This window comes from Lepidochelys kempii, chromosome 9 (genome assembly GCF_965140265.1).
Source record: "Lepidochelys kempii isolate rLepKem1 chromosome 9, rLepKem1.hap2, whole genome shotgun sequence".
Classification (NCBI taxonomy): Eukaryota; Metazoa; Chordata; order Testudines; family Cheloniidae; genus Lepidochelys; species Lepidochelys kempii.
In genome coordinates, this window is record NC_133264.1 from 53,458,039 (window position 1) to 53,481,946 (window position 23,908).

Below are 23,908 nucleotides of genomic sequence, written 5' to 3' on the forward strand. Positions count from 1 at the left end.
CTCCTCCTCCTTTCCCTCATCAACAATGTCCTCCTCGTTGTTGCTCGAGGTCACCCGGAGCTCCTAGGAGGTATCCACAGAGCGTTTTGGGGTAGTGGTGGGGTTACCACTGGGAATCGCATGCAGCTCCTCATAGAAGGTGCATGTCTGTGGTGCAGAACCAGAATGACTGTTCACCTGCCTTGTCTTCTGGTACGCTTGCCAAAGCGCTCTTATTTTCACATGGCACTGCTCCGTGTCCCTGGTGTAGCCCTTCTCCCCTATGCTCCGTGCGATTTTGGCACAGATGTCAGAGTTTTTTCTGCTGGTTTGGAGCTCTGCCTGCACCGACACCTCTTCTTCGAGTGATTGCTCATGTGCATTCCACAGTAGGTATGCGTGCTCGCCTCATGCACCGGTGCCGGAAGTTTTCCCCCTAGCAGTACCCATAGGGGAGCGCGTCAAGCGACCCCTGGAGTGGCGCCACTATGGCACAGTATAAGGGGTGTTGTGCGCTCCCCCCACCCTCAATTTGTTCGTGCTGCCAGTGAAGATGCGACGGTACTGCTCTGCTATAGCTTCCCTCTTGAACTCAGTTAGTTCATAGTTGATAGTACCTGTAGTCAAAAGTAGTTTAGTTAGAGTTAGTTTAGTGTGCCCGGGTCGGGGCATGCCCCATGCCCCAGGCTTTAAATCGTGCGACACTTGCAAGCGGCTGATGCCTGAGAGTGATCCCGCACGTGAACTGTTTACGCTGTCTGGGGGAAAGCCATCTCAGCAATCACTGCAAGATTTGCAGATCCTTTAAACCTCAGACCAAGAAGGAGCAGGACATTCGGCTCCGAGCCATTTTGATGGAGTCGGTCCTGACCCTGACACCGCTGCACCGCTCTGAGTCGGCACCGAGCACCGCGGCATCGGTGCTCAGCGACCCTTCGGTGCCTTCCACCAGCCAGCACCATTCCCCATCACTCCAAAAAGACAAAAAAGAGGTTTTCTTCAACAAGGCACCAGAGCAAAACCAGGGTAGAAACTAGACCTGTGTTGGGCAGCTCTTGGTTCCCATTGGCCTTCCGGCTGCCAACTCAGGTTGAGTGGAGTAGCCCGGCCCACTCCGAGCGAACCTCGGAGTGATGTGATTGGTGGATGTGATTGCAGCGCCGTTGGCCATTATCTTTGAAAACTCATGGCAATCGGGGGAACTCCCGGAAGGCTGGAAAAAGGCTAATGTAGTGCCAATCTTTAAAAAAGGGAAGGAGGAGGATCCTGGGAACTACAGGCCGGTCAGCCTCACCTCAGTCCCCGGAAAAATCATGGAGCATGTCCTCAAGGAATCAATTCTGAAGCATTTAGAGGAGAGGAAAGTGATCAGGAACAGTCAGCATGGATTCACCAAGGAAAAATCATGCCTGTCTAATCTAATTGCCTTCTGTGATGAGATAACTGGTTCTATGGATGAAGGGAAAGCAGTGGACGTGTTATTCCTCGACTTTAGCAAAGCTTTTGACACTGTCTACCACAGTATTCTTGTCAGCAAGTTAAAGTAGTATGGGCTGGATGGATGCACTACAAGGTGGGTAGAAAGTTGGCTAGATTGTCGGGCTCAACGGGTAGTGATCAATGGCTCCATGTCTAGTTGGCAGCCGGTATCTAGCAGAGTGCCCCAAGGGTCAGTCCTGGGGCCAGTTTTGTTCCATATCTTCATAAATGATCTGGAGGATGGTGTGGATTGCACCCTCAGCAAGTTTGCAGATGACACTAAACTGAGAGGAGAGGTAGATATGCTGGAGGGTAGGGGTAGGATTCAGAGGGACCTAGACAAATTGGAGGATTGGGCCAAAAGAAATCTGATGAGGTTCAACAAGGACAAGTGTAGAGTCCTGCACTTAGGACAGAAGAATCCCATGCACCGCTACAGACTAGGGACCGAGTGGCTAGGCAGCAGTTCTGTAGAGAATGACCTAGGGGTGACAGTGGACGAGAAGCTGGATATGAGTCAGCAGTGTGCCCTTGTTGCCAAGAAGGCCAATGGCATTTTGGGATGTATAAGTAGGGGCATAGCGAGCAGATCGAGGGACGTGATCGTTCCCCTCTGTCCGACACTGGTGAGGCCTCATCTGGAGTACTGTGTCCAGTTTTGGGCCCCACACTACAAGAAGGATGTGGAGAAATTGGAGAGAGTTCAGCGAAGGGCAACAAAAATGATTAGGAGTCTGGAACACATGACTTATGAGGAGAGGCTGAGGGAACTGGGATTGTTTAGTCTACGGAAGAGAAGAATGAGGGGGGATTTGATAGCTGCTTTTAACTACCTGAAAGGTGGATCCAAAGAGGATGGATCTAGACTATTCTCAGTGGTAGCAGATGACAGGACAAGGAGTAATGGTCTCAAGTTGCAGTGGGGAGATTTAGGTTGGATATTAGGAAAAACTTTTTCACTAGGAGGGTGGTGAAACATTGGAATGCGTTACCTAGTGAGGTGGTGGAATCCCCTTCCTTAGAAGTTTTTAAGGTGAGGCTTGACAAAGCCCTGGCTGGGATGATTTAGTTGGGATTGGTCCTGCTCTGGGCAGGGGGTTGGACTAGATGGCCTCCAGAGGTCCCTTCCAACTCTGTTATTCTGTGATTCTATGAACTTCCAAGGGACGTTCGGGTGCCCTCCACGCCACATGCCGGGCCTTGCAGGTGGCCCAAAACATTATGTCTCTGCCAGTATTGGGGGCACTGCTACCATTGGCTCTCCCCGGTCCAGAGGAAAGCCGCCTGCAGTCACCACCTGGACGGTACCGTTCACGGTCTAGGGAAGGTTCCTGACGCTGTTCACTGCTCAGTGACTGCCCCATGCACAGTCTGTGCAGGTCCCTGTTGACCCCCACTGGGTTGTCTGGCTGGGTACTGGCGGGCAGGAGTTCCAGGCACCGCTGCGCCTCGAGGGAACGTAGACCTCGCAAGGAGAGCGTGCCCCTTCAAGACCAGGACAGACGGCACCAGAGCTTCTTGTCTCCAAGGACTACAATAGCCATTCATGGTATGGGCATCGCTCCCTTTCTTTGTCTTGTTTTGGGGTCCTGGCCACGGCACCACTTCCGCAGCCCCAGGCATCAATCACCGGCACCTCGCCATCACAGAGCTGCCTGTTGGAGCCAGTCACGGAGCAGGTGCTACCAGCAGTACTTCCGCTCCTCCACACCAGGATCATGGTCTCGCAGTCGGCATCGCTCCCGACATCGCCGATCTTCCCAGGGCTGGGATAGCGGTAGATCGTATGCCAGCCCGGGTTCCCTTGTAGTCGTCAGTCGATGGGCCAGGCTCGTCAGGCTAAGCAGCCTGTTCCACCGGTGGCACCGGGCTCCTTGACTGGCACCATGGTACCAGTGGGCCCCATGGCCCCCGACGCTGCCCCTGGTTGTGGCTCACTCGGTGGCGGGAGCCTCGGACAGACTGTCAGTCTCCTTTTCTCAACCCCCCAGAAAGGAGTCGGTGGAGCATTCATCCCTGGCCCCGCGTCCAGAAGGAGATGGGGTGGTGTGACCTGCGGCACCGGTGCGGTTGCAGAGTACCATACCCCCATCCTCCTCCTCCCTTGACAAGGTGATCACAGCCCCTCCTCCGCCTGTCCGTGCAGGAGGACTCTAAAGCCCACCCAGAGTTGTTGAAAAGGGTGGCATCAAGCTTCAACCTTCAAGCTGAGGAGGTGGAGGAACCCTCAGACTCCCTCTTCAGTGTCCTCTCTGCTTCAGCACTGGCCAGGGTGGCCGTTCCACTCCATGAAGGGGTGGCAAAGATCTTGAACGCCTTGTGGCAAACCCTGGCTTCCTTGCCCCCCATCTCTAAGAGGACAGAACAGAAGTACTTGTTGCCCGCTAAGGGGCATGAATCCCTGTATATCCACACTGCCCCCTACTCCCTAGTGGTCGAGTCAGTCAACCATCGGGAGAGACAAGACCAACCAGCCCCTACCCCTAAGAATAAGGACTCAAAGAGACTAGATCTATTCAGTAGAAAGGTGTAGTCATACTCGAGTTTCCAACTGAGGGTGGCGAACCACCAAGCCCTGCTGGGCAGATACGAGTTCAGTTTGTGGAGTTTGCCAACATTTGAGGACTCCCTCCAAGAGCGTGACAAAAAAGAGTTCAAGACTCTGGTGGAGGAGGGTACGGCTGCCGCCAGGGCAGACCTTCAGGCTGCCTTGGATGCCGCAGATATGGCTCCAAGGGCTATGGTCTCCGCAGTGTTCATGAGGAGGGCGTCATGTCTCCTGCTGTCTGGGTTGAACAGTGAGGCACAGAACTCCTTACAGAACCTTCTGTTCGATGGCAATGCCCTGTTTGCGGAACAGACGGACATGAAATTGCATGTCCTGAAAGATTCCTGCACAACGCTAAAGACCCTTGGTCTCTGTGTCCTGGCCCCGGCCAGGACCAAGTTTAAACTGCTGCAGGCTCCTGCCCAGGCCACCCACTCTATATATGAGACCCCTTATAAAAAAATCAAAGGACTATAAAAAGTGCTCGCAACGGCAATCCCGGTCTGCACCCCAACCTGGGCCCTCCAAGGGTAAACAGGTGGGGAAGTGTCAGTTTTGATGGGACGCCCCGGGGTGACTTACCAGCTCATACGAGAAATCCATCTGCAGTAAAACTCCCCTTCTCCAACCGGTTGTGTGCTTTTCTCCCAGAGAGGTCGTGGCTGACCTCAGACGGATGGGTCCTCAACACCGTTTTCCGAGGCTACACCCTCCAGTTTACCTCAACCCCCCACCCCCTGCAACCTACCCACCCTCCATATCCGTCCCTCCTCAGGGACCTGTGTCACGAGACCCTGCTCAAGCAGGTGGTGAGGCAGCTCCTTGGCATGGGAGCGATGGAGGTGGTGCCAGTGGAGTTCAGACGCAAGGGGTTCTACTCCCGCTATTTCCTTATCCCAAAGGCCAAAGCGGGGCTCAGGCCCATCTTGGACCTGTGAGGCCTGAACCAGGACATGGTAAAGCTCAAGTTTTGCATGGTGTCTCTGGCCTCCATCATCCCCTCCCTGGATCCTAGGGACTGGTACGCCAACTTCGATCTGCAGGACGTGTACTTCCACATTCATATATTCGAGGGACACAGGCGTTTCCTCCGTTTCGTGGTTGGGCAGGAGCACTACCAATTTACTGTCCTCCCGTTCGACCTATCCACTGCCCCCAGGGTATTCACAAAGTGTATGTCTGTGGTGGCGGCCTACCTCAGACATCGAGGGGTCCAGAAGGTCCCCTATCTCGATGACTGGCTGGTTAAGGGCAGCTCCAGGTCTCAGGTGCAAGATCACGTATCACTCTTCCTGTCCCGATGTGCCACTCCGGGGCTGTTGGTAAACGACACCAAGTCCATATTAGTCCCAGTGCAGCGCATAGAGTTCATTGGGGCAATTCTGGATGTGGCCAGGGCCTCCCACCCACCGGACAGATTCGAGACCCTAAGGGAGCTCATCGGCACAATCACGAAGTTCCCCATGACACAGCCAGTGTGTGCCTCCAACTCCTGAGTCATATGTTAGCATCACGTACGTGGTTCGTCACGCCAGACTCAAGATACAGCTCCTCCAGCTCTGGTTGGCCTCGATATTCTCCCAGTCCAGAGAAAGGATGGAAAAAGTCCTCACTTTGCACGCACCGGTGATCGCCTCTCTGCAGTGCTGGTCCTCCCTGGGGAATATGTTCCACAGGGTCCCATTCAGGGGGCGGCCCCCATCCGTTGAGCTGGTGTCCGATGTGTCGGACCTGGGGTGGGGAGCCCATGTGAGGAACATTCAGACCCAAGGTCTGTGGTCCGCGCAGGAATGTGCCCTACATATAAAGGTTAAGGAGCTCAGGGCGGTCTGTCTGGCATGTATGGCCTTCTACTCACACCTAGAGGGCAGAGTGGTCAGAGTTCTCACGAACAACCTGGCCTCAATGTTCTACATCAACAGGCATGGCGGGGACTGTTCCTCAGCCCTCTGCCAGGAAGCCCTCAGGCTGTGGGACTCCTGTATAGCCAACAATACTTACTTGGAAGCCCACCACTTACCGGGCTCCCGGAATTCTCGAGCGGTTTGCCTGAGCTGAGACTTCTTCTCTCCGCACGAGTGATCACTACACCCAGAGGTGGTTTACAGGATTTTCCAAATGTGGGGCACTCCCCAGGTGGACCTATTTGTGACACAGCAGAACCGCCGGTGTGTCCGCTTCTGCTCTGGGGTGGATTGGGTATGGGCGCCATCTCCGATGCCTTCCTTCTGCCTTAGTTGGACCAGCCTTTCTATGCTTTTCTCCTGTTCCTGCTGATTGGCAAGATCTTAGAAAAGACAAAAACGGACAGGACCAGGGTCCTCCTGATCGCCCCAGCATGGCCCAGGCAATATTGGTACGGGACTCTCACGAGCCCCTCGGTGGCTGCTGCCATCCCGCCTGGACCTGCTATCCCAGGGCCAGGGCTGCCTCCTCCACCCCAGCCTAGCGGCACTCCACCTCATGGCATGGCTGCTCAATGGTTAAGCTGGGAGGAGAGGACTTGCTCAGAAGGGGTTCAGCGTGTCCTCTTGGAAAGCAGGCAGAGCCTCCACTCATCGGGCCTACCTGGTGAAATGGTCTTGGTTTTCCCGGTAGGCAGCTGATCGGGGCGTTTTGCCTGTGGCTGCTCCAATTCAGCTCATATTAGACTACCTCCTTCATCTGAGATCCCAAGGCCTAGCGCCCTCGTCCATCAAGGTGCACTTGGTGGCCATATTGGCCTTCCACCCACCAGTGCAGGGTCACACGGTATTCTCCCATGCCATGACTGGCCAATCGCCTTTTCCTGTATGTTAGGCCCCCAGTCCCGCAGTGGGGCCTGAACTTGGTGCTGACCAGGTTGACGGGTCCCCCATTTGAACCGCTAGCTACATGCTCCTGGTTGCAGCTCTCGTGGAAGGTGGCCTTCCTGGTAGCGATCATGTCTGCTACATGGGTCTTGGAGCTCCGGGCCCTGACCTGTGAACCTCCGTGCACAGTGTTCCATAAGGATAAGGTCCAGCTATGACCGCATCCTTTGTTTCTCCCCAAGGTGGTCTCTGCCTACCATATGGGTCAGGACATTTTCCTGCCAGTGCTCTGTCCCAAATCCCATATATCCAGTGGGGAGTGTCGCCTCCACATGCTGGATGTGAGGCGGGCTCTGGCGTTTTACTTGGAACGTTCAAAACCGTTCAGAAAGTCTTCGCTGTTCATTGCCTCAGCCGAGTGCATGAGAGGCCGGCCAGTCTCCACTCAGCAGCTCTCCAACTGGATTATCTCGTGTATTTGTACCCATTATGACCTGGTGGGAGTCCCCCTGCCGCAGGTTGTGAGGGTGCACTTGACTAGGGCGCAAGCCACATCGGTTGCCTTTCTGGCCGATATCCTCATCCAGGACATCTGTAGGGCTGCCACATGGTCATCAGTTCACATGTTCACATCGCATTACATGATCATCTCCCAAACCAGGGATGACGCTGGGTTCGGCAGGGCGGTACTCCATCCCAAGTGTCTGTGAACTCCTACCCATCTCCAACAGATATAGCTTGGAATCCCCTATTGTGGAATGCACATGAGCAATCACTCGAAGGAGAAAAGACAGTTACTGTTTCCGTAACTGGTGTTCTTCGAGATGTGTTGCTCATGTCCCTTCCACATCCTGCCCTCCTTTCCCTCTGTCGAAGTTGTCTGCAAGAAGGAACTGAGGGTGAGGAAAATGTGCAGCGCCCCTTATACTGCGCCATAGCGGCACCCCTCCAGGGGTCGCTAGAGGCGCTCCCCTGTGGGTACTTCTTGGGGAAAAACTGGCACCGGTGCACATGGCGAGCACACGCACCTATTGTGGAATGGACCTGAACAACACATCTCTAAGAACACCAGTTTTGGAAAAGGTAACTGTCTTTTCTCCCCACACAATAATAAGATCCAGCACCTCTTGTGTACTCCATGCTGGACCACATTTGCGGGCTTGAGTCTTCGTGATCAGCTGTGCTGGCGAGCTCTCCATACTGATCAAACAGGAAATGAAAATTCAAAAGTTCCCAGGGCTTTAACAGGGGAGCGGCTGTTTCCTGTGTACCTCACTGCTGTGCAGTGGAGTTGAAAGTGCTCTCCAGAGTGGTCACAGCGGAGCACTGTGGGATACCTCCTGGAGGCCAATTCATTTAAATTATACAACGCAATGTCTACGCTATCCCCATGTCGATCCATGGAAGTCGAATCAAATGGTAAGCCTCTTGCGGAGGTGGAGTTCAAAATTCTACTTTACAGGCCACTTATGTTGGCGGAAGGAACTGGGAAGTGTAGACACACAAATTATTAAATCAACCTAATGCGTCTTATGTTGACCTAACTTTGTAGTGTAGACCAGGCCTAAATAGATGAGACAGACAAAGGGTAGGAAAAGGGATAACACAAGTAGAGTGAGCAATACAATGGTGACAAAAGTCCTGTTCTGTGAATTTTGTTTAAATCCTTTCAATGGGGTTATGTTAAGTGGAATTGGAGATTAGCTCGATACAAGACAAAGGAAGGGGGGGGTGAGTGTTGGGGGGTATTGGAGCAAACAGTCAGCATAGGAGAGAATGGTCACAGTGCAAACTTCAGAAAGCAGTCTGCTGTGAGTATGTTGGTCCTTGCTTTAAATGCTGTCTGAAGCTGCTGTACTGTTTCACTCTGTCTTGGTTGATCCCTACACCTTGTCCCAAAGGTTATATGACTTGGGGAGGAGAGGATGATGCCACAAAAGTCCTCGTGCCTCTCACAGGGGTCATGGGGGTGTCTTCTACGCAATTCTGAGTCTGGTAGCTTATGGGGGCATGGATTGACAGTTTTGTTTTAATGAGGTATTCAAAGTCAGTCTTAAATATATTTCTGCCTTCCAAATCTCACTGCAAAAGCATCCAAACTTCCTTCTGCATCCTACAAGAACATACTTTAAAATAACCTATCACAGTGTGTTTAAATTAAAAGGTTTTTCTAATCTCATTGTAATATATTAACTATACAATACAATAATTTTGTGTGGTCTTTCCCTAGGCACCTTTGGACGCATTTTCCATGGAATTTTAATAGAGGAAAAAGACCCCAGTAAAGAGAAACAAGTTTTTGTCAAAACAGTCAAAGGTAGGTTTTATTGTTGTGTTTCTCCCTCATGTTATTCAGGTAGACTGTGGCATGTTCATTGCATCAAATCTGCCTTTTGAAACGGTACGTAAAATACACAGGTATATGTACACTCTTTTCCCAATGTTGATAATGCTGCAATCAGAAAAGGTCAGGAATAGAAATCTACTGCACAAGAAAGATTGGATGTACCCTCCACCAGAGATGCCAGTTACTGCACCCTTAATCTCCTTGTTTTCCAGGGCTTTAGTCTATGCTAGTTAGAAATGTCAGTTAAAGTTTTTGTTTTTCAGATGTTGATACTACAGAAAAATAATTGAAATATGAGCTCTTTAACCTGTTCTGTGCCCCCTCTATAAACTCAATTTTAGAAAGAATGGGTAAATTACACACGCTGTAATCCTTAAAACATTTGATTTATTAAGCAACATGAGTGCACAGGTGTCCGTATTAAACATAGAGGAAAAAGAAATGGCTGCTGCCCAAGATGCTTCCATCTTAAATTAGACAGTGGTTCAGATATACAAAGCATTAGCTGGTCTGATTTTAAAATCATGCAAACTTGTTTAACCCATTTTCCCTTTTGTTTTAAGGTTAATAGGTTTTTGTAGACGCGTACTTTTAAGGAGTCCTTAGATGCTGATGGATAGGCACACCAATGGAGCTGCACTATGGAGGTATGATTCCTAAAGCGCACAATGTATCACGCACTAGTTGGTCTATGTAGACCCTGCTGGTGCGGACTAAGAGTTCCTTAGTGCATTTTAACACAGTATCATTTCAAACAGTAATACATTAATACAATACATTAAATTGCACTAGGGAACTCTTAATGTTCACCAGCAGCAAATCAGTTAGTGCACTTTAGAAATCACACACTGGCAGTGTCCATTGCTGCACCACGTAGACGTAACCTAACCGTATTCTAGGATGTCAGTATCTTAAACGAAAAACACTCATCCAGACCTTCCCGCCACAACTCTTAGTTATCATTATTCGTTTTGATAACATACTCAGCACAATGAGACAAATTAAGTATTACATGGTAAAGGTTTGTGTATTTGATCAAATTTTTGTGCCGTTGTTACTTTAATTATGACATTCTTACATCGTTTTGATAGCGTTAACTGGTGTTTTTATAGTTTGTTGTTTTCCATTTTGCAAATTTGAGCTTCATTAGAACAGTGAAAAGGTTTCCTTTTCCATCTTGTCTTATATAGCAAATTAAACCTTTCCTGGACTAATTTTTGACTGATGGTCAGCAAGATTTTAAAGTTAAAGCAACCAGTTTTCCTGTAGCCTGTTACTGTATTTTTCACATTACTATTTGTAGAGGATGATTCTTTCTTTAAAAAAAAAAAAAAAATATGGAAAACTTCTCTAGCCAAACCTTCCAGGCTGGTCATTTATTCCCTTTGAATATAAAAAAGGAATTAACAAGGTTGGTAGGTGCAGAACATAAATGGATTTTCATCAGGTCAGAGGATGATCTTTGTTTTTTCCAAACAAATGCTTCAGGACTTGTTTGAGAAAAGAAATCATCACCAGTCATCAATGTGCAGCTACAGTCAAAACTAACAATGTTAGGAACCATTAGGAAAAGGATAGATAATAAGACCGTAAATATCATAATGCCACTATATAAATTGATGGTATACCCACACCTTGAATACTGCATGCAGTTCTGGTCCCCCCCCCATCTCAAAAATGATATATTAGAAATGGAAAAGGAATGGGGAAGGGCAGCAAAAAAGGGTATGGAACAGCTTCCATATGAGGACAGATTAAAAAGACAGGGACCATTTAGCTAGGAACAGTGGGGGGATATGATAGACAAAGGGGGGATATGATAGAGGTCTATACAATCATGAGTGGTTGAAGAAAGTGAATAAGGAAGTGATATTTACTCCTTCAAATAACACTAGAACCCCAAGCCACCCAATGAAATTAATAGGCAGGAAGTTTAAAATAAACAAAAGGAAGTACTTCACATAACGCATGGTCAAGCTGAGGAACTCATTGTCAGGGGATATTGTGAAGGCCAAAAGTGTAACTGGGTTGAAAAAAGAACTAGACAAGTTCATGAAGGATAGGTCCATCAGTGGCTGTTTAGGGATGAAACCCTATGCTCTGGGAGTCCCCATGCCTCACTGCCAGATGCTGGGACTAGATGACGGGTTGGATCAGTTGATTGCAGCCCTGTTCTGTTAATTCCCTGTGAAGCATCTGGCACAGGCCCCTGTCAGAAGACAAGATACTGAGCTAGATAGACCAATGGTCTGACCCAATATTGCCATTCTTATGTTATGTTCAGGCATGAGTAATCCAACAATAACAACCTAGTGTGTGCATGTGGTAGTGGAAGAAATATCTTGGTAGATTTCAAAATGAACATACAATCTGATGCAAAAGTAGAGACTGACAATAGAACTTTTTTAAAAGGGGGCCTGTATGGATAAAAGTGATTTATTTTAAAAAAAACACCCATTAGATAAGAAATCTCACTTGCACTACCACCAAAGGGCAGCGGAGGGGGGAGAATACCAGTGAAATTTTTTTGAGACTCCCAAGGCAGATCTGATTGAGAGGGATGCTGTTCCAATCCCTAGCCACTTTGCCTCTTCATGAAATAGGCCTAGAGGTGGTGAGCCAGGAGAAGAATTGAATGGATCAATGCTAAACATAATACCTTTTCAGAGGTTGACTGGGGCTTTCCTGTCCCAAAAGTAGGCTTGGACCCCTCCCCATATAACCTATGACCTATTGAGTCATGAATGTGACAAGTTAATTGTTCCCTCTACAAAGACTGTAAAATCATAGCCCTGTCCTTTATCACTATTCATTTCTCTTTTCAGTTAGTTTTGGGAATATTGTGCATTGTGCAAAGACCATATGGCCCTTCATAGAATCATAGAATATCAGGGTTGGAAGGGACCTCAGGAGGTCATCTAGTCCAACCCCCTGCTCAAAGCAGGACCAATCCCCAACTAAATAATCCCAGCCAGGGCTTTGTCAAGCCTGACCTTAAAAACTTCAAAGGAAGGAGATTCCACCACCTCCCTAGGTAACGCATTCCAGTGCTTCACCACCCTCCTAGTGAAAAAGTTTTTCATAATATCCAACCTAAACCTCCCCACTGCAACTTGAGACCATTACTCCTTGTTCTGTCATCTGCTACCACTGAGAACAGTCTAGATCCATCCTCTTTGGAACCCCCTTTCAGGTAGTTGAAAGCAGCTAACAAATCCCCCCTCATTCTTCTCTTTCACAGACTAAACAATCCCAGTTCCCTCAGCCTCTCCTCATAAGTCATGTGTTCCAGTCCCTAATCATTTTTGTTGCCTTCCAATAGACGTTTTCCAACGTTTCCACATCCTTCTTGTAGTGTGGGGCCCAAAACTGGACACAGTACTCCAGATGAGGCCTCACCAATGTCGAATAGAGGGGAACGATCACGTCCTTCGATCTGCTGGCAATGCCCCTACTTATACATCCCAAAATGCCATTGGCCTTCTTGGCAACTAGGCACATTGTTGACTCATATCCAGCTTCTCGTCCACTGTAACCCCAAGGTCCTTTTCTGCAGAACTGCTGTCTAGCCATTCGGTCCTTAGTCTGTAAGCGGTACATGGGATTCTTCCATCCTAAGTGCAGGACTCTGCACTTACCCTTGTTGAACCTCATCAGGTTTCTTTTGGCCCAATCCTCTAATTTGTCTAGGTCCCTCTGTATCCTATCCCTACCCTCCAGCATATCTACCTCTCCGCCAACTCCTTTAGCACTCTCAGATGTAGCGCATCCGGCCCCATGGACTTGTGCTCATCCAGCTTTTCAAAATGATCCCGAACCATTTCTTTTTCCACAGAGGGCTGGTCACCTCCTTCCCATGCTGTGCTGCCCAGTGCAGTAGTCTGGGATCTGACCTTGTTTGTGAAGACAGAGGCAAAAAAGCATTGAGTACATTAGCTTTTTCCGCATCCTCTGTCACTAGATTGCCTCCCTCATTCAGTAAGGGGCCCACACTTTCCTTGACTTTCTTCTTGTTGCTAACATAGCTGAAGAAACCCTTCTTGTTACTCTTAACATCTGTTGCTAGCTGCAACTCCAGGTGTGATTTGGCCTTCCTGATTTCACTCCTGCATGCCCAAGCAATATCTTTATACTCTTCCCTGGTCATTTGTCCAATCTTCCACTTCTTGTAAGCTTCTTTTTTTGAGTTTAAGATCAGCAAGGATTTCACTATTAAGCCAAGTTGGTCGCCCTTCAGCAATTGGTGATGATCTCAGAGGTTGCAGCTTTTAGTGTGACATGAATAGACAAGGGTATGACTACTTCTAATTTTTCTATTTTTATTCTTGGAATAAAAGAGGCCAGCTATAGAATTTAGGCTAGTTGTAGAATCTCCTGTTTAAAAAAGGGGGCGTGGGGAGGAATTGTTTGGGGTGGGTCTCCACAATAAAGAGGAATTTTCTGAATCCAATTCTCTTTATCCCAAATCCTGCTCCTTTCTGCTTCACTCTTTCAGACCCAGTTCCTCCTCACGAGCAGCCCTTCTGAAAGAGTTCCAGCCCTCCCTTTGCTTCTCTGATACCAGTTGGAAGAAGATTTATCCCACTTCATGAAGCTTAAATCCAGATCAATGGATGGCCCAGTTCATAGAATTAGTTCAAGGGATGAGCATTCACAGTAGTTTTACCTTGGCCTGACTGCCCTGTTTCAGGTTCACTCAGTATTATCCAGCTAGCAAAAAGGCTGCAAACTCTATATCTTTTGTGTGTTTTCAAGATTGTTACACCTACTTACTTTAGGGAACGGCAGCATCTATTCAGCAATATTCAAAGATATTCACTCAGAGTAGCACAGGCTGCTTCGGTCGGAAATGCTGTTCTCAAGATTGCATCTGCAAAACCACAATGGGGTCATCATTGTCTCCCATCACCAGTCATTCCTGATTAGTAGACGTATTCTAATCTTCTTAATTTAAACCCACCTTCTCCATTGACAGTTTGTATTTTCAGTATGTCCGTTTTCTTCTCTTAGGCATCCTAGTTCCTGTTATCTTTTCCACTTGCAACATGGTTCCTTGGGAAGTTTTGCTGACTGAGGTGGGAAAGGAGCATAGTCTTCTATAGGAAGTGATTGGCATTTTGTCACCTCCTTCTTTTTGTTGAGTGGAGTTGTATTTCAGGAGGAAGAAAAGACTGGCAAGTCAATTCACCAGTAAGGGGCGGTGTCCTTAGTTAACTGCCCCTTATTTGCTTTCTGCTTTTTTGTAATGTGACTCAGGTTTCTTCAGTTGCTTTAGGGGTTTGCAGCTTAGATGCAGAAATTAACTGTTGTCACTTTGAGTATCTGCCAGCTTGAAATCAGTCCTGGGGATGCACATAGATTGTTTAACATCACAGAAACAACACCTATTGTGTCCATTACAATAAGCCATGGCTTGGGTTCTGGGTACTTAAAATTTCATCTCAATGGAAACCTTTCTTGGATTTTTTTTTTCCCCTCATTTGTTCTGGGCTTCACTACTGAAGCTAATTCTTAATATCAGTTATCATAGTTTCTCTCACCTTTTTAATACCAATGATAGAGTATTGACAAGAGTCTAAAGGATTTTCTCTGCAATAGTTGGAAATTTATTTTTTGGTGCAGATTCTGGGGCCCCCTAAAATTAACTTGTTTGCAAAGAAGGGGGCACATAAAACAGTTCTATTCTGCCATGATATAAATAACGAAAGTGCCCAGAGATTTCGGTCAAGATCAAGGCCCTTTTGTGTTAGATGCCATATAAACAGAGAGAGAGATGTGCCTGCTCCAATGGTCTGTCCTCTTAAAATCTTTAGGGAAGAAGACTTGTGTTTGAAATAGAGAAAAATTGAAGAGAACTTTGTGGGGTTTTTTTACTTATTATAGGAGGCTGGTGGAATTGCTGGGAACCGAAGCCTGGTCTCTGAAGTGGGTGGTAGATCTGTATCCTATGCCTCTCATACAGTTGGTTGAAATCTCTGTAGTTAGGCCTGTGAGGTGGTTTTACCATTGCCCCAAAGTTAATCCATACTGCGCGCGTTTAAGTGATTAACATTGCTACAATCCTGGAATCTTAAAATTCTACCTGCCGCAAAAATGGGATATTCTTATTCATAACAAGGTCCAGAGGTCCATCTCTTCTCAACGCATCTTACCCCTCTGAGAAACTTACTAGTTTTTCATGTGCCTCTTAAGACAGGCAGACCAGCTCTTCCCTGCTGCAAAGCAAATAAAATAAACTACAGTCGGCTTAATATCTCCAGTCTCCTGGGTCTGCCATTATTGGCAGGGGGGATTCCTCTCCTCTCTGTAGTTACTACGACTCTGCTCCCCTACTTACATATCATGAAGTTGCACCATGGTAGAGAACTGTAAGAGAGGGAAAGCCAGAAGCTGGCTCATTCACCTCCCTGCTGACTTAGTGCCTGGATGGAGATCTGTGCCTGTTCTATGGAGACACAGAAGCCTTGCAACTGCTCAGGCTGGGGCAGGGTTTCCTGCAGCTTCCTTCCCAATAGCTCTCCTGCTTGAGGGAAGAGGTGGCAGCAGCAGCGCTTGAGCAGTAAAATCCTTCAGGCCCAGCCAGTTGCTTTCCCCACCATGCCATGGATGGTGGCAGAGACTGAAGGAAACCTTCAAAGGCCCAGGGAAGCTCTCTGCTCATGCAACCCTGACTGACCACAGCTGCTGCAGTAGCAGGGTAATACTGACAGGGGTCCAGAGCAGACAGAGCAAGGAGATTCTAGTATGGAGCCCTTCCTTCACTGTGTAGTATCTCCCTCTGCCCACTGTAGCACTGACACAGAAGTGTCAACAAAGGAGACTTCATGACATCAGGAGACCTTGAAGAATGCCTATCTCCATATCCCCATTCAGTAGTCTCTCAGATGCTTCCTTCACTTTGCTTTTGGAGTACAACATAACCAGTACAGGTCCTTGTACTTTGATTTAGCAACAGTATCACTAGTGTTTACAAAAATGCTTTTGCGTAAATAGTACCTCTCAGGCAGGACAGGGTCTATATCTTCCCTTTCCTGGGTGACAACTTCATCCAGAGTCAGCATCATAGATGATGATACCCAGATGACAAGGATACTGCAGAACCATCGTTTTGTGATAAATTGAGAAATCAGTTACCACCACCTCAGCAGATTCTCCATCTCAGAGTGGAGATAGAGATAGTCCTGTAGACAGTTTTCTTATTACAAGGAAGAGAAGAAAAGCTGAGGAATCCTATCAAAACAATCAACCTCTTAAGGGAAGTTACCCCATTTATATGCTTCAGTCTCTTCTGGGATCAGTTTTCTCCTATGTAGATATTCTGAGTGGACCTGTGCTCACATGAGGTTGATACAAAGCTTCCTCTTATCCTTCCCTCCACTAGCTCTGATCCACTGCTCAATGAAGGTCTTTCTCCCAGGAGGTTTCTGAGGCATTGAGATGATGGATGAGTCCAAGCAGATTCAAAGCTGGCTTCCCAACAGGCAAACCTGTCTGGACAGTTATCTCCACATATGTCAGGCTGGAAGGATGTGGTACTCTCCCGGGATCAAGGATTGTCCAACACATCTTGTCCAAATATAAACTGGCGAGAGCTCAGGGCACTCGATGATATGGTTTCAAGGTTCTGCTCCCTTATCTGGACTCCCCTCAAGCTGATCATAACAGACAACACCTAAACCAAGTCATATGTCAACAGGCAAGGGCTACTGTACTCTAAAGAGCTCATCTCCTGATGACTTTGGCAGAGGTGAATCTGTGGTCAATCTATGAATATGACTGACTGGCTCAGCTGCAAAAAGTGAGGTCATTCAGAATGGAAACTGGACCAGAGGCATTTCATCTCCTGGTAAAGGAATTTGGTCTCCCAGTGTTGTATCTGTTTGCCTCCAGTGTGAATTACCAGGTTTCAGTGGTGGTCTCTCACCAGTAGGATCATAAAGTCAAGGCAAAAGATGCCCCATTGCAAAGGTGGCCAAAGAGACACTTACGTTTTCCTCTTGTCCCCAGAATGATACTGAAGATGAGTGCTCCTTCTTGCCTGGTATTTCTTGTAACACTGTTCTGGCTAAGGAGGTCTTGCTTCTCTGGCCTTGACATGACACAAAAGATCTTTCTTGTGCTTTTCCTCTAGAAGGGATATTATAAGGGCCAGTTATGCATTATATTCCAGATGTTCTACGTCTAGCTACTGTGCTCTTGAACAGAGAGCCTGTTAAAATAAGAGGTAATCTACACTTTTAGCTCATAGAATTACATCTACTTACTCAGCATATTCAAGGGCCTAATTGAGATTTACCCAATGGTTCCAGGACAAGGGTCTCACCCCTCACATTTGTATTGGTGTCACAGATTCTCAAATTTCTTCAAGATGGATATAGGCTAGGCCTGGTGATTTGGAGGCTCAAAAGTTACATTGCTGCTTTATCTGTTATCCTTGGTGCACCAAGTAAGAGGTGAATTTAATCTTAACCCAGAAATCCGGCGTTTTTTGAGAGCAATGTTTTTTTCTTCCTCCTCCTGAAGTGCACAGAATTCCTCCATGGGAACTTATTCTCCCTTGGTTTTCAATATCATTACTGGCTCATCATTTTGACCCATTCATGACAGTATTTCATTACTTTCCAGTCTTTAAAGTGGCCTATTTGATAGACACTCTGCGAGCTGAAGTGATTTGGGAGCTCTTTCCCTAGAACCTCACTACTGCACCTTCCATAAAGATAAAGTGGTACTCAGAACCAACCTTGTCTTAATACCAGAGATTAACTCCAGGTTCCATAGAGCACAGGAAATTATCCTTTCCTCCTCCTGCCTGGCTCAGTTTCTCTCCAGTGTGGCAAATTGCCAGTACGATTATGATGAGTCCAGCACTTCCTCTTCTGGGGGGTGGGGGGTTCCTGCCCCTGAACTAAGGTATTTACTGTCCCACTAGTAACCCAGAGAAGGGTAGTGGAGAGGGAGGGACCCCAGTGGCCCTAGGGATAGTGGTAAACCACTTGAACTAGCGGTTCCTTCCCCTGGGCTACTTCCCTCTCCTGCTCTTCAGCTTGTGGGGCTTTCTGCCCTCTCTCTCTGCACAAGCCAGGTGTCTCTTTACCTAGGGTCTTGGTCTTCTAGCCAGCCACAGCACTTCTCCAAACTACTCTCTGCTCCAATTCCTCCAAACTACTCTCTGCTCCAACTCCTTCCAACTACTCTCTGCTCCAACTCCGTCCCCTGGCTGATTGAAGCAGGGATTTTTTTTATCAGGTGACTATCTTCAGATGCTCTAATTGGCTTCAGGTGGTTTTAATTAATCTATAGAAACCTTTCTTCCCTCTACGGGGAATAAGGCTTCTCCTCATCCTGGGACTTACATATTCTTCCTATATCACTCTCCTGCTGCCTTCTGGCCATGCTGTATCACATATCCTCCCCTCCCCCCCCCCACTCAACACCATGGGGTTGGGCTACTTGGGACAAGAGGCAACGCTTTCGTGACAAGGCATCTGCGTTGCTGTGTTGGCTTCTGGCCCTATGCTGTACTCGGAAATGAAAGGGTTGCAGAGATAGGAACCATCTAGTCGCTCTTGCATTCTTCTCCTTGTTTCTGTGCATCCACTGGAGCGGGACGTGGTCTGTCACCAGGGTAAATCGCCGCCCCAGTAGGGAGTAGCGGAGAGTTTCCATGGCCCATTTTATCACCAGACATTCCTTTTCAACAACGGCGTACTTTTGTTCCCTGGGGAGGAGCTTCCAGCTGAGGTACAGGATCGGGTGTTCCTCCTCCCCTACCATTTGCGAAAGGACGGCTCCTAGCCCTACTTCCGAGGCATCTGTTTGTAGGACAAATTCTCCCTTGAAGTCTGGGGCTATGAGTACTGGATGGCAGCAAAGGGCTGTCCTTAAACCTGCGAATGCTCCTTCTGCTGAATCAGACCATTTTACTATCTCGGGCCCCGAGCCTTTATCAGGTCCGTCAGTGGCCCTGCTCTTGTGGCGAAATGAGGGATAAATTTCCAATAGTACCCTACTAACCCGAAAAATACTCTGAACTGCTTTTTACGGACTGGCCAAGGTCAATCTTGTATTGCCTCCACTTTGTTCCAGAGGGCTTTTACCAAGCCTCTCCCTACTACATACCTGAGGTATCTCCCCTCAGCTAGTCCTATCACGCACTTCAGAGGGTTGGCAGTGAGGCCAGCCTTCCGCAGGGCATCTAGTACCGCTTCTACTTTCCCTAGGTGCGTTTCCCAGTCAGGGCTATGGATGACTATATCGTCTAAATAGGCGGAGGCATACCTGGCATGGGGTCGCAGCAATTTATCCATAAGTCGTTGGAATGTTGCAGGGGCCCCATGGAGTCCGAAAGGGAGGACAGTGTATTGGAACAGGCCATCAGGTGTAGAGAAAGCAGTCTTCTCCTTGGCGTTCTTGGCCAGGGGAATTTGCCAATATCCTGTGGTTAGGTATCGGGCCTTGCCTAACTGATCAACTAGCTCGTCGTCACGTGGTATCGGATAGGCATCAAATTGAGATACTTCATTCAACTTCCGGAAATCGTTGCAAAATCTCAGGGTGCCATCAGGCTTGGGTACTAGGACGATAGGGCTGGATCACTGGCTGTGGGATTCTTCAGTAACCCCAAGTTCCATCATCATCTTCACTTCTGTCTTAATTTCCCCTCTTTTAGCTTCCGATATCCGGTACGGTCTTATCGTCACCCTTGTCTTGTCCTCTGTATACTGCCATTCATGAAACCTCTGGGATCGCAACGCTGTGGTTACTCCGGATCTGGCCACAATCTCTGCCTTCAGCTGAGGGTAATCCTCCGCAGTCTCTGCAGCCATATCGTAGTAGATCTTCTGGGCCTCTCCACACAGGAATGGGGCGAGGATACCAGACCACTGATCTCGGGGCCAGGCCTCCCGCAGGGCTGTTCTCTCAAATGCTAGGAGGTACGCCTCTACATCATCCTCCAGTGTCATTTTCTGTAGGCAGTGGCTGGCCCGTATAGTCCGGGTTCTGTTGCAATTGTGGTTCTGCTCCATAAGGGCCTTCATCTGGTTTGCCAGCTCCTGTAGCAGAGCTCAGTCCTGGGCAGCCTGAGTCATCAACAGCGGATTAGTCTCCTGCCGCACCCGAGTCGCCTCCTGTTGGGTGGTTGCTTAGATTCAGATAGCCTCCTGTTGGGCCGCAGTGGCTTGTATTAGAGCCTTGACCACGTCGTCCATCTTCGGGACGGGATGGTTTTGGTTAACCCTGGTTTAAGTCCCCAGCTCAGAGATCCCACCTTTGACACCACCAGAGAGAGTGTGGCACTTTGGATGTCTGCAGAGCTCTCAAAGTATGTATTCACTGCACAGCTCAGTTCAAAAAGACAAACGACAAAGAAAGCATTTATCACCTAGTGTCATAGGGAAATAAGTCCTCAATCTCCCATTTTCAGATGGCTAAGATTGTATCCCAGGAAGTATATGAGTCAAAAGTGTACGAGTAACTCCATCTCCAAAAATGAGAGCTCCTTCCTTCAGAACTGTGCCAGCTTCATGAGCAGAAAGATCATGTGCCTTTATAAGACAAATCTGTAAAGCAATCACCTGTTCATACCATATCCAAATTCTACAAGCTGAACATCCAGTCATCATCTGATGCTGCCTTCAGTAGACAGATGCCTACACGCTGTAGTGTCCCTGTAACTATTAGGAAAGAGGACCTATACGTGAAAGATTTCCAGCATGATGCAAACAGGCCATGTTGGACAGCTGACAAGTTACAAACATATAAACTGTGATTGACTTCCTTCTTAACTTATCTGTTTGGCTTGGACAAGTACTACCTGTGTTCATTTGACATCTATTTCAGCCTGCCACAAACCAGTTGAAGGCAGTCTAGTGTCTTGGCTCTTCTCAGGTTCATGCAGGGCTTGTTAGAGGGGAGAACATGTTGAGAAAAGTTAAGGGCTTGTGGCACATGAAGTAGCAAGAGGGCAGGAGCTTGATTGTGTGGAGTTTTGTTAAAGGTTATAAGGTTTCAGTGCACGTGGTGCTCTACAACTGTTAGTTCCCAGTGTGCCACTAAAATGATTTGAGTTTATAGGGTAGTACTTTTAAAAGTGAATGGGGTTTTTTTTTTTAATGCAAAAATGTTTGAGCTTAAGTCAGTATCTTTGTAGTCTTAAAGGTACACAGAGCTACATTATAAAAAGTAAACTGAAAGGTGTTCTTACCCTCCCAGGATCCTGTTTCTTCACTAGTGTTCATGACATTTCCCAGTTGAGCACCCCATCTGGTATATTCACTAGTCTGCTATGAAGGAAACCAGCTGCTGATCCTCAAGTGTTTTAAGTCTTGAGCCTGAATGGAGCTCATCCACTTGCCCCAGTTTGGGGCATCCTAGACACATTCTTGAAATACAGATCCACTTTGTAGCACCCCCTCCTTGGAGCTGGAACTACTGTCCAGCTGCCTGGCCCCTGGGATCAGTGCTGACTCCTCAGGCTACCCCGTAGCGTAAACACCCCCTCTCCCAGAACTCCACCCCAAGGTGTGAACCTTCTGGGTTGCCATTTAACTCTTTCAGGAGACTTGTGGTAAGTGCAAAGCATAAATCACAGACATTTAGCACAAGATTCTAACACCATTGCTTTTTTACTTAACAGATAAAGCACAAGATAGTACAGATCACACAGCACACAACAAACATCTTAAACACAATGCCCCTCACTAGCTCACCCTTCCCTTGGAAGTCATCGGAGGACCATCTGTGTTCAGGTAGGTATGCAGAGTCCCCTTATCAGGCTGCTACATGTTCGGTTGCTTCTCCTTTGTCCTCAGCTGGAGAAAAATGGCCGAGTACCCCAGATTGATCCCCTTTCATAACTTTCCAGTTTTCTCTGTCAGTTGACTCTCTCGTCAGCCTTGAAAGGTGACCAGAGACCCTACTGGTTGACCTCGTTGCCAAGGCGACCAATCCCCTGAGAAACCAGTTCTTCTGGGTAGGAGCTATCTTATTGTCTCAGTTATTTCTTTTCAGTGGGAGAGCCCTTTAAGCAATGAACCTCTTGTTATTCCTTTGCCACTAGCCTTTGGAATTTCAGTCTAACATGGAGGCAAGCTGATAATGGAGAAGGCAAAGGGGCTGCACTTTGAAAATGGAGTTTTCAGCTTGGTAAAAATACGTAAAATTCATGAATTCTGTGAGAGATCATAAATTGATCAGACAGATTCCCTAAACCAGGGGCAGGCAAACTTTTTGGCCTGAGGGCCACATCAGGTTTCGGAAATTGTATGGCAGTGCCTCCCCAAACAGCCAGGCGTGGCCCTCCCCCCCGGACTTCTGCCCCCCCAAACCCCCCCCTATTTTCTAATGTCCGTTGTCCGTCCCCCCCCCCCCCCGGACCCTTGCCCCATCCAAACACCCCTTCTCCCTGTCCCCTGACTGTCCCCGGAACCCCTGCCCCTGACTGCCCCCCCACCCCATCTAACACCCCCTTCTTGCTGACTGCCTTCCCCCCGGGACCCCTGCCCCCATTCAACCCCCCGTTCCCTGCCCTCTGACCGCCCGACCCCTATCCACACCCGTGCCCCCTGAACTCCCCTGCCTTCTATCCAGCCGCCCTCCTACGGCGCTGCTACAGCCGTGCCGCCGCGCAGCACAGAGCACTGTGTCAGGCCGGGCTCTGCAGCTGCACTGCCCCAGGAGCTCACAGCCCTGCCGCCTAGAGTACTGTGCCAGTGGCACAGTGAGCTGAGGCTGTGGGGGAGGGGGAACGGCAGGGGAGGGGCTGGGGGCTAGCCTCACAGCAGCAGAGATTCACAGTTCCCTGCAGGAATCCCCGTACCCTCTCCGTCTCACAAAATGTGCGGCGCTGGTGTATTCAGCTCTGTGAATACGGCCCCTGCCTAAGGACACTGCAGCACATGCTGCATGTGCGGGAGCTGACCCGCTCTTACCTGCTGTCATGGGCAGTGGGTGAAGCTGCCACTTGGGAAGGCTAGCTCCCCACCTCGCCTCTTCTGCCTTTTGCTCCACCCTCTCCCCTCTGTCTACCTCCTCTCGTCCCTCCCCCACCCTGCTCACCCCCTTCCAGCCAAGTCCCTGAACCCAAATGAAGCAAATGACATTTGTAAAAAACACTCTTCTGCAATTTCTTTCTAAAGAAAATGAAGCATGTTTTCCACTGCATGCCAGAAGGTGAAGACTGGACATGTAGAAGGTACCTAATTAAAAGCTCTAAATTTGGGAATAAAAAATGTCAGTCACGGGTTTTTTTTATGCCCTGAAGTTTGTCCAAGATTTATTTGCAAAAACTGTGTAGGAAGGGTGAGTCAGCTGTCTTGCTGAATACAACATCAAATATTATGGAATACATGTTGTAGCTCTTCTGTTTTACATTTTCTTAATCAGGGTTTCTAAGCTGATTTTATATTTTAAATGTACTCTTAAACCTTCATAAAGTAATCATTCCAGATTACTACATATTTAACTCACTGAAACAAAGACATTATTTTGAATTAATCAGTCACAGAGGTTTAGCGTGTTTATAACAATGTTCATTGCTTTTAGAAAAAGGGAACACTAATTTACTTTGTGTGATCTCCATAACAATAGACATGTTTATGAAATTTCACCAACTTTAAAAAATATGTTTCCAAAGATTTTAGGCATAACAAAGGATTTTGTATCTTACTAGTTACTGATTTTGCTGGAGGGTTCTCTTAAAACTAGTTCATCAGATAGTCAGAAGTAAAGAAAGGGAAACTTTGTCCAGCTATCTGGAAGGAA

The 23,908-nt window shown here is 48.0% G+C and overlaps 1 protein-coding gene across 5 annotated transcripts in view; it reads left to right on the forward strand.

Annotated features, from left to right (window-relative positions):
* The window catches only part of RYK (receptor like tyrosine kinase), a 174,579-nt gene that overhangs the window by 94,624 nt on the left and 56,047 nt on the right, over positions 1-23,908 (forward strand). For all 5 annotated transcript variants that reach the window (XR_012160844.1, XM_073360374.1, XM_073360373.1 and 2 more), the window contains one exon: positions 9,029-9,115. Coding sequence is in view for 4 of the 5 variants with exons in the window: in XM_073360374.1 (XP_073216475.1) it covers positions 9,029-9,115 (87 nt within the window). In the remaining variant the exon portion in view is untranslated. The remainder of the gene's footprint in view (positions 1-9,028; positions 9,116-23,908) is intronic.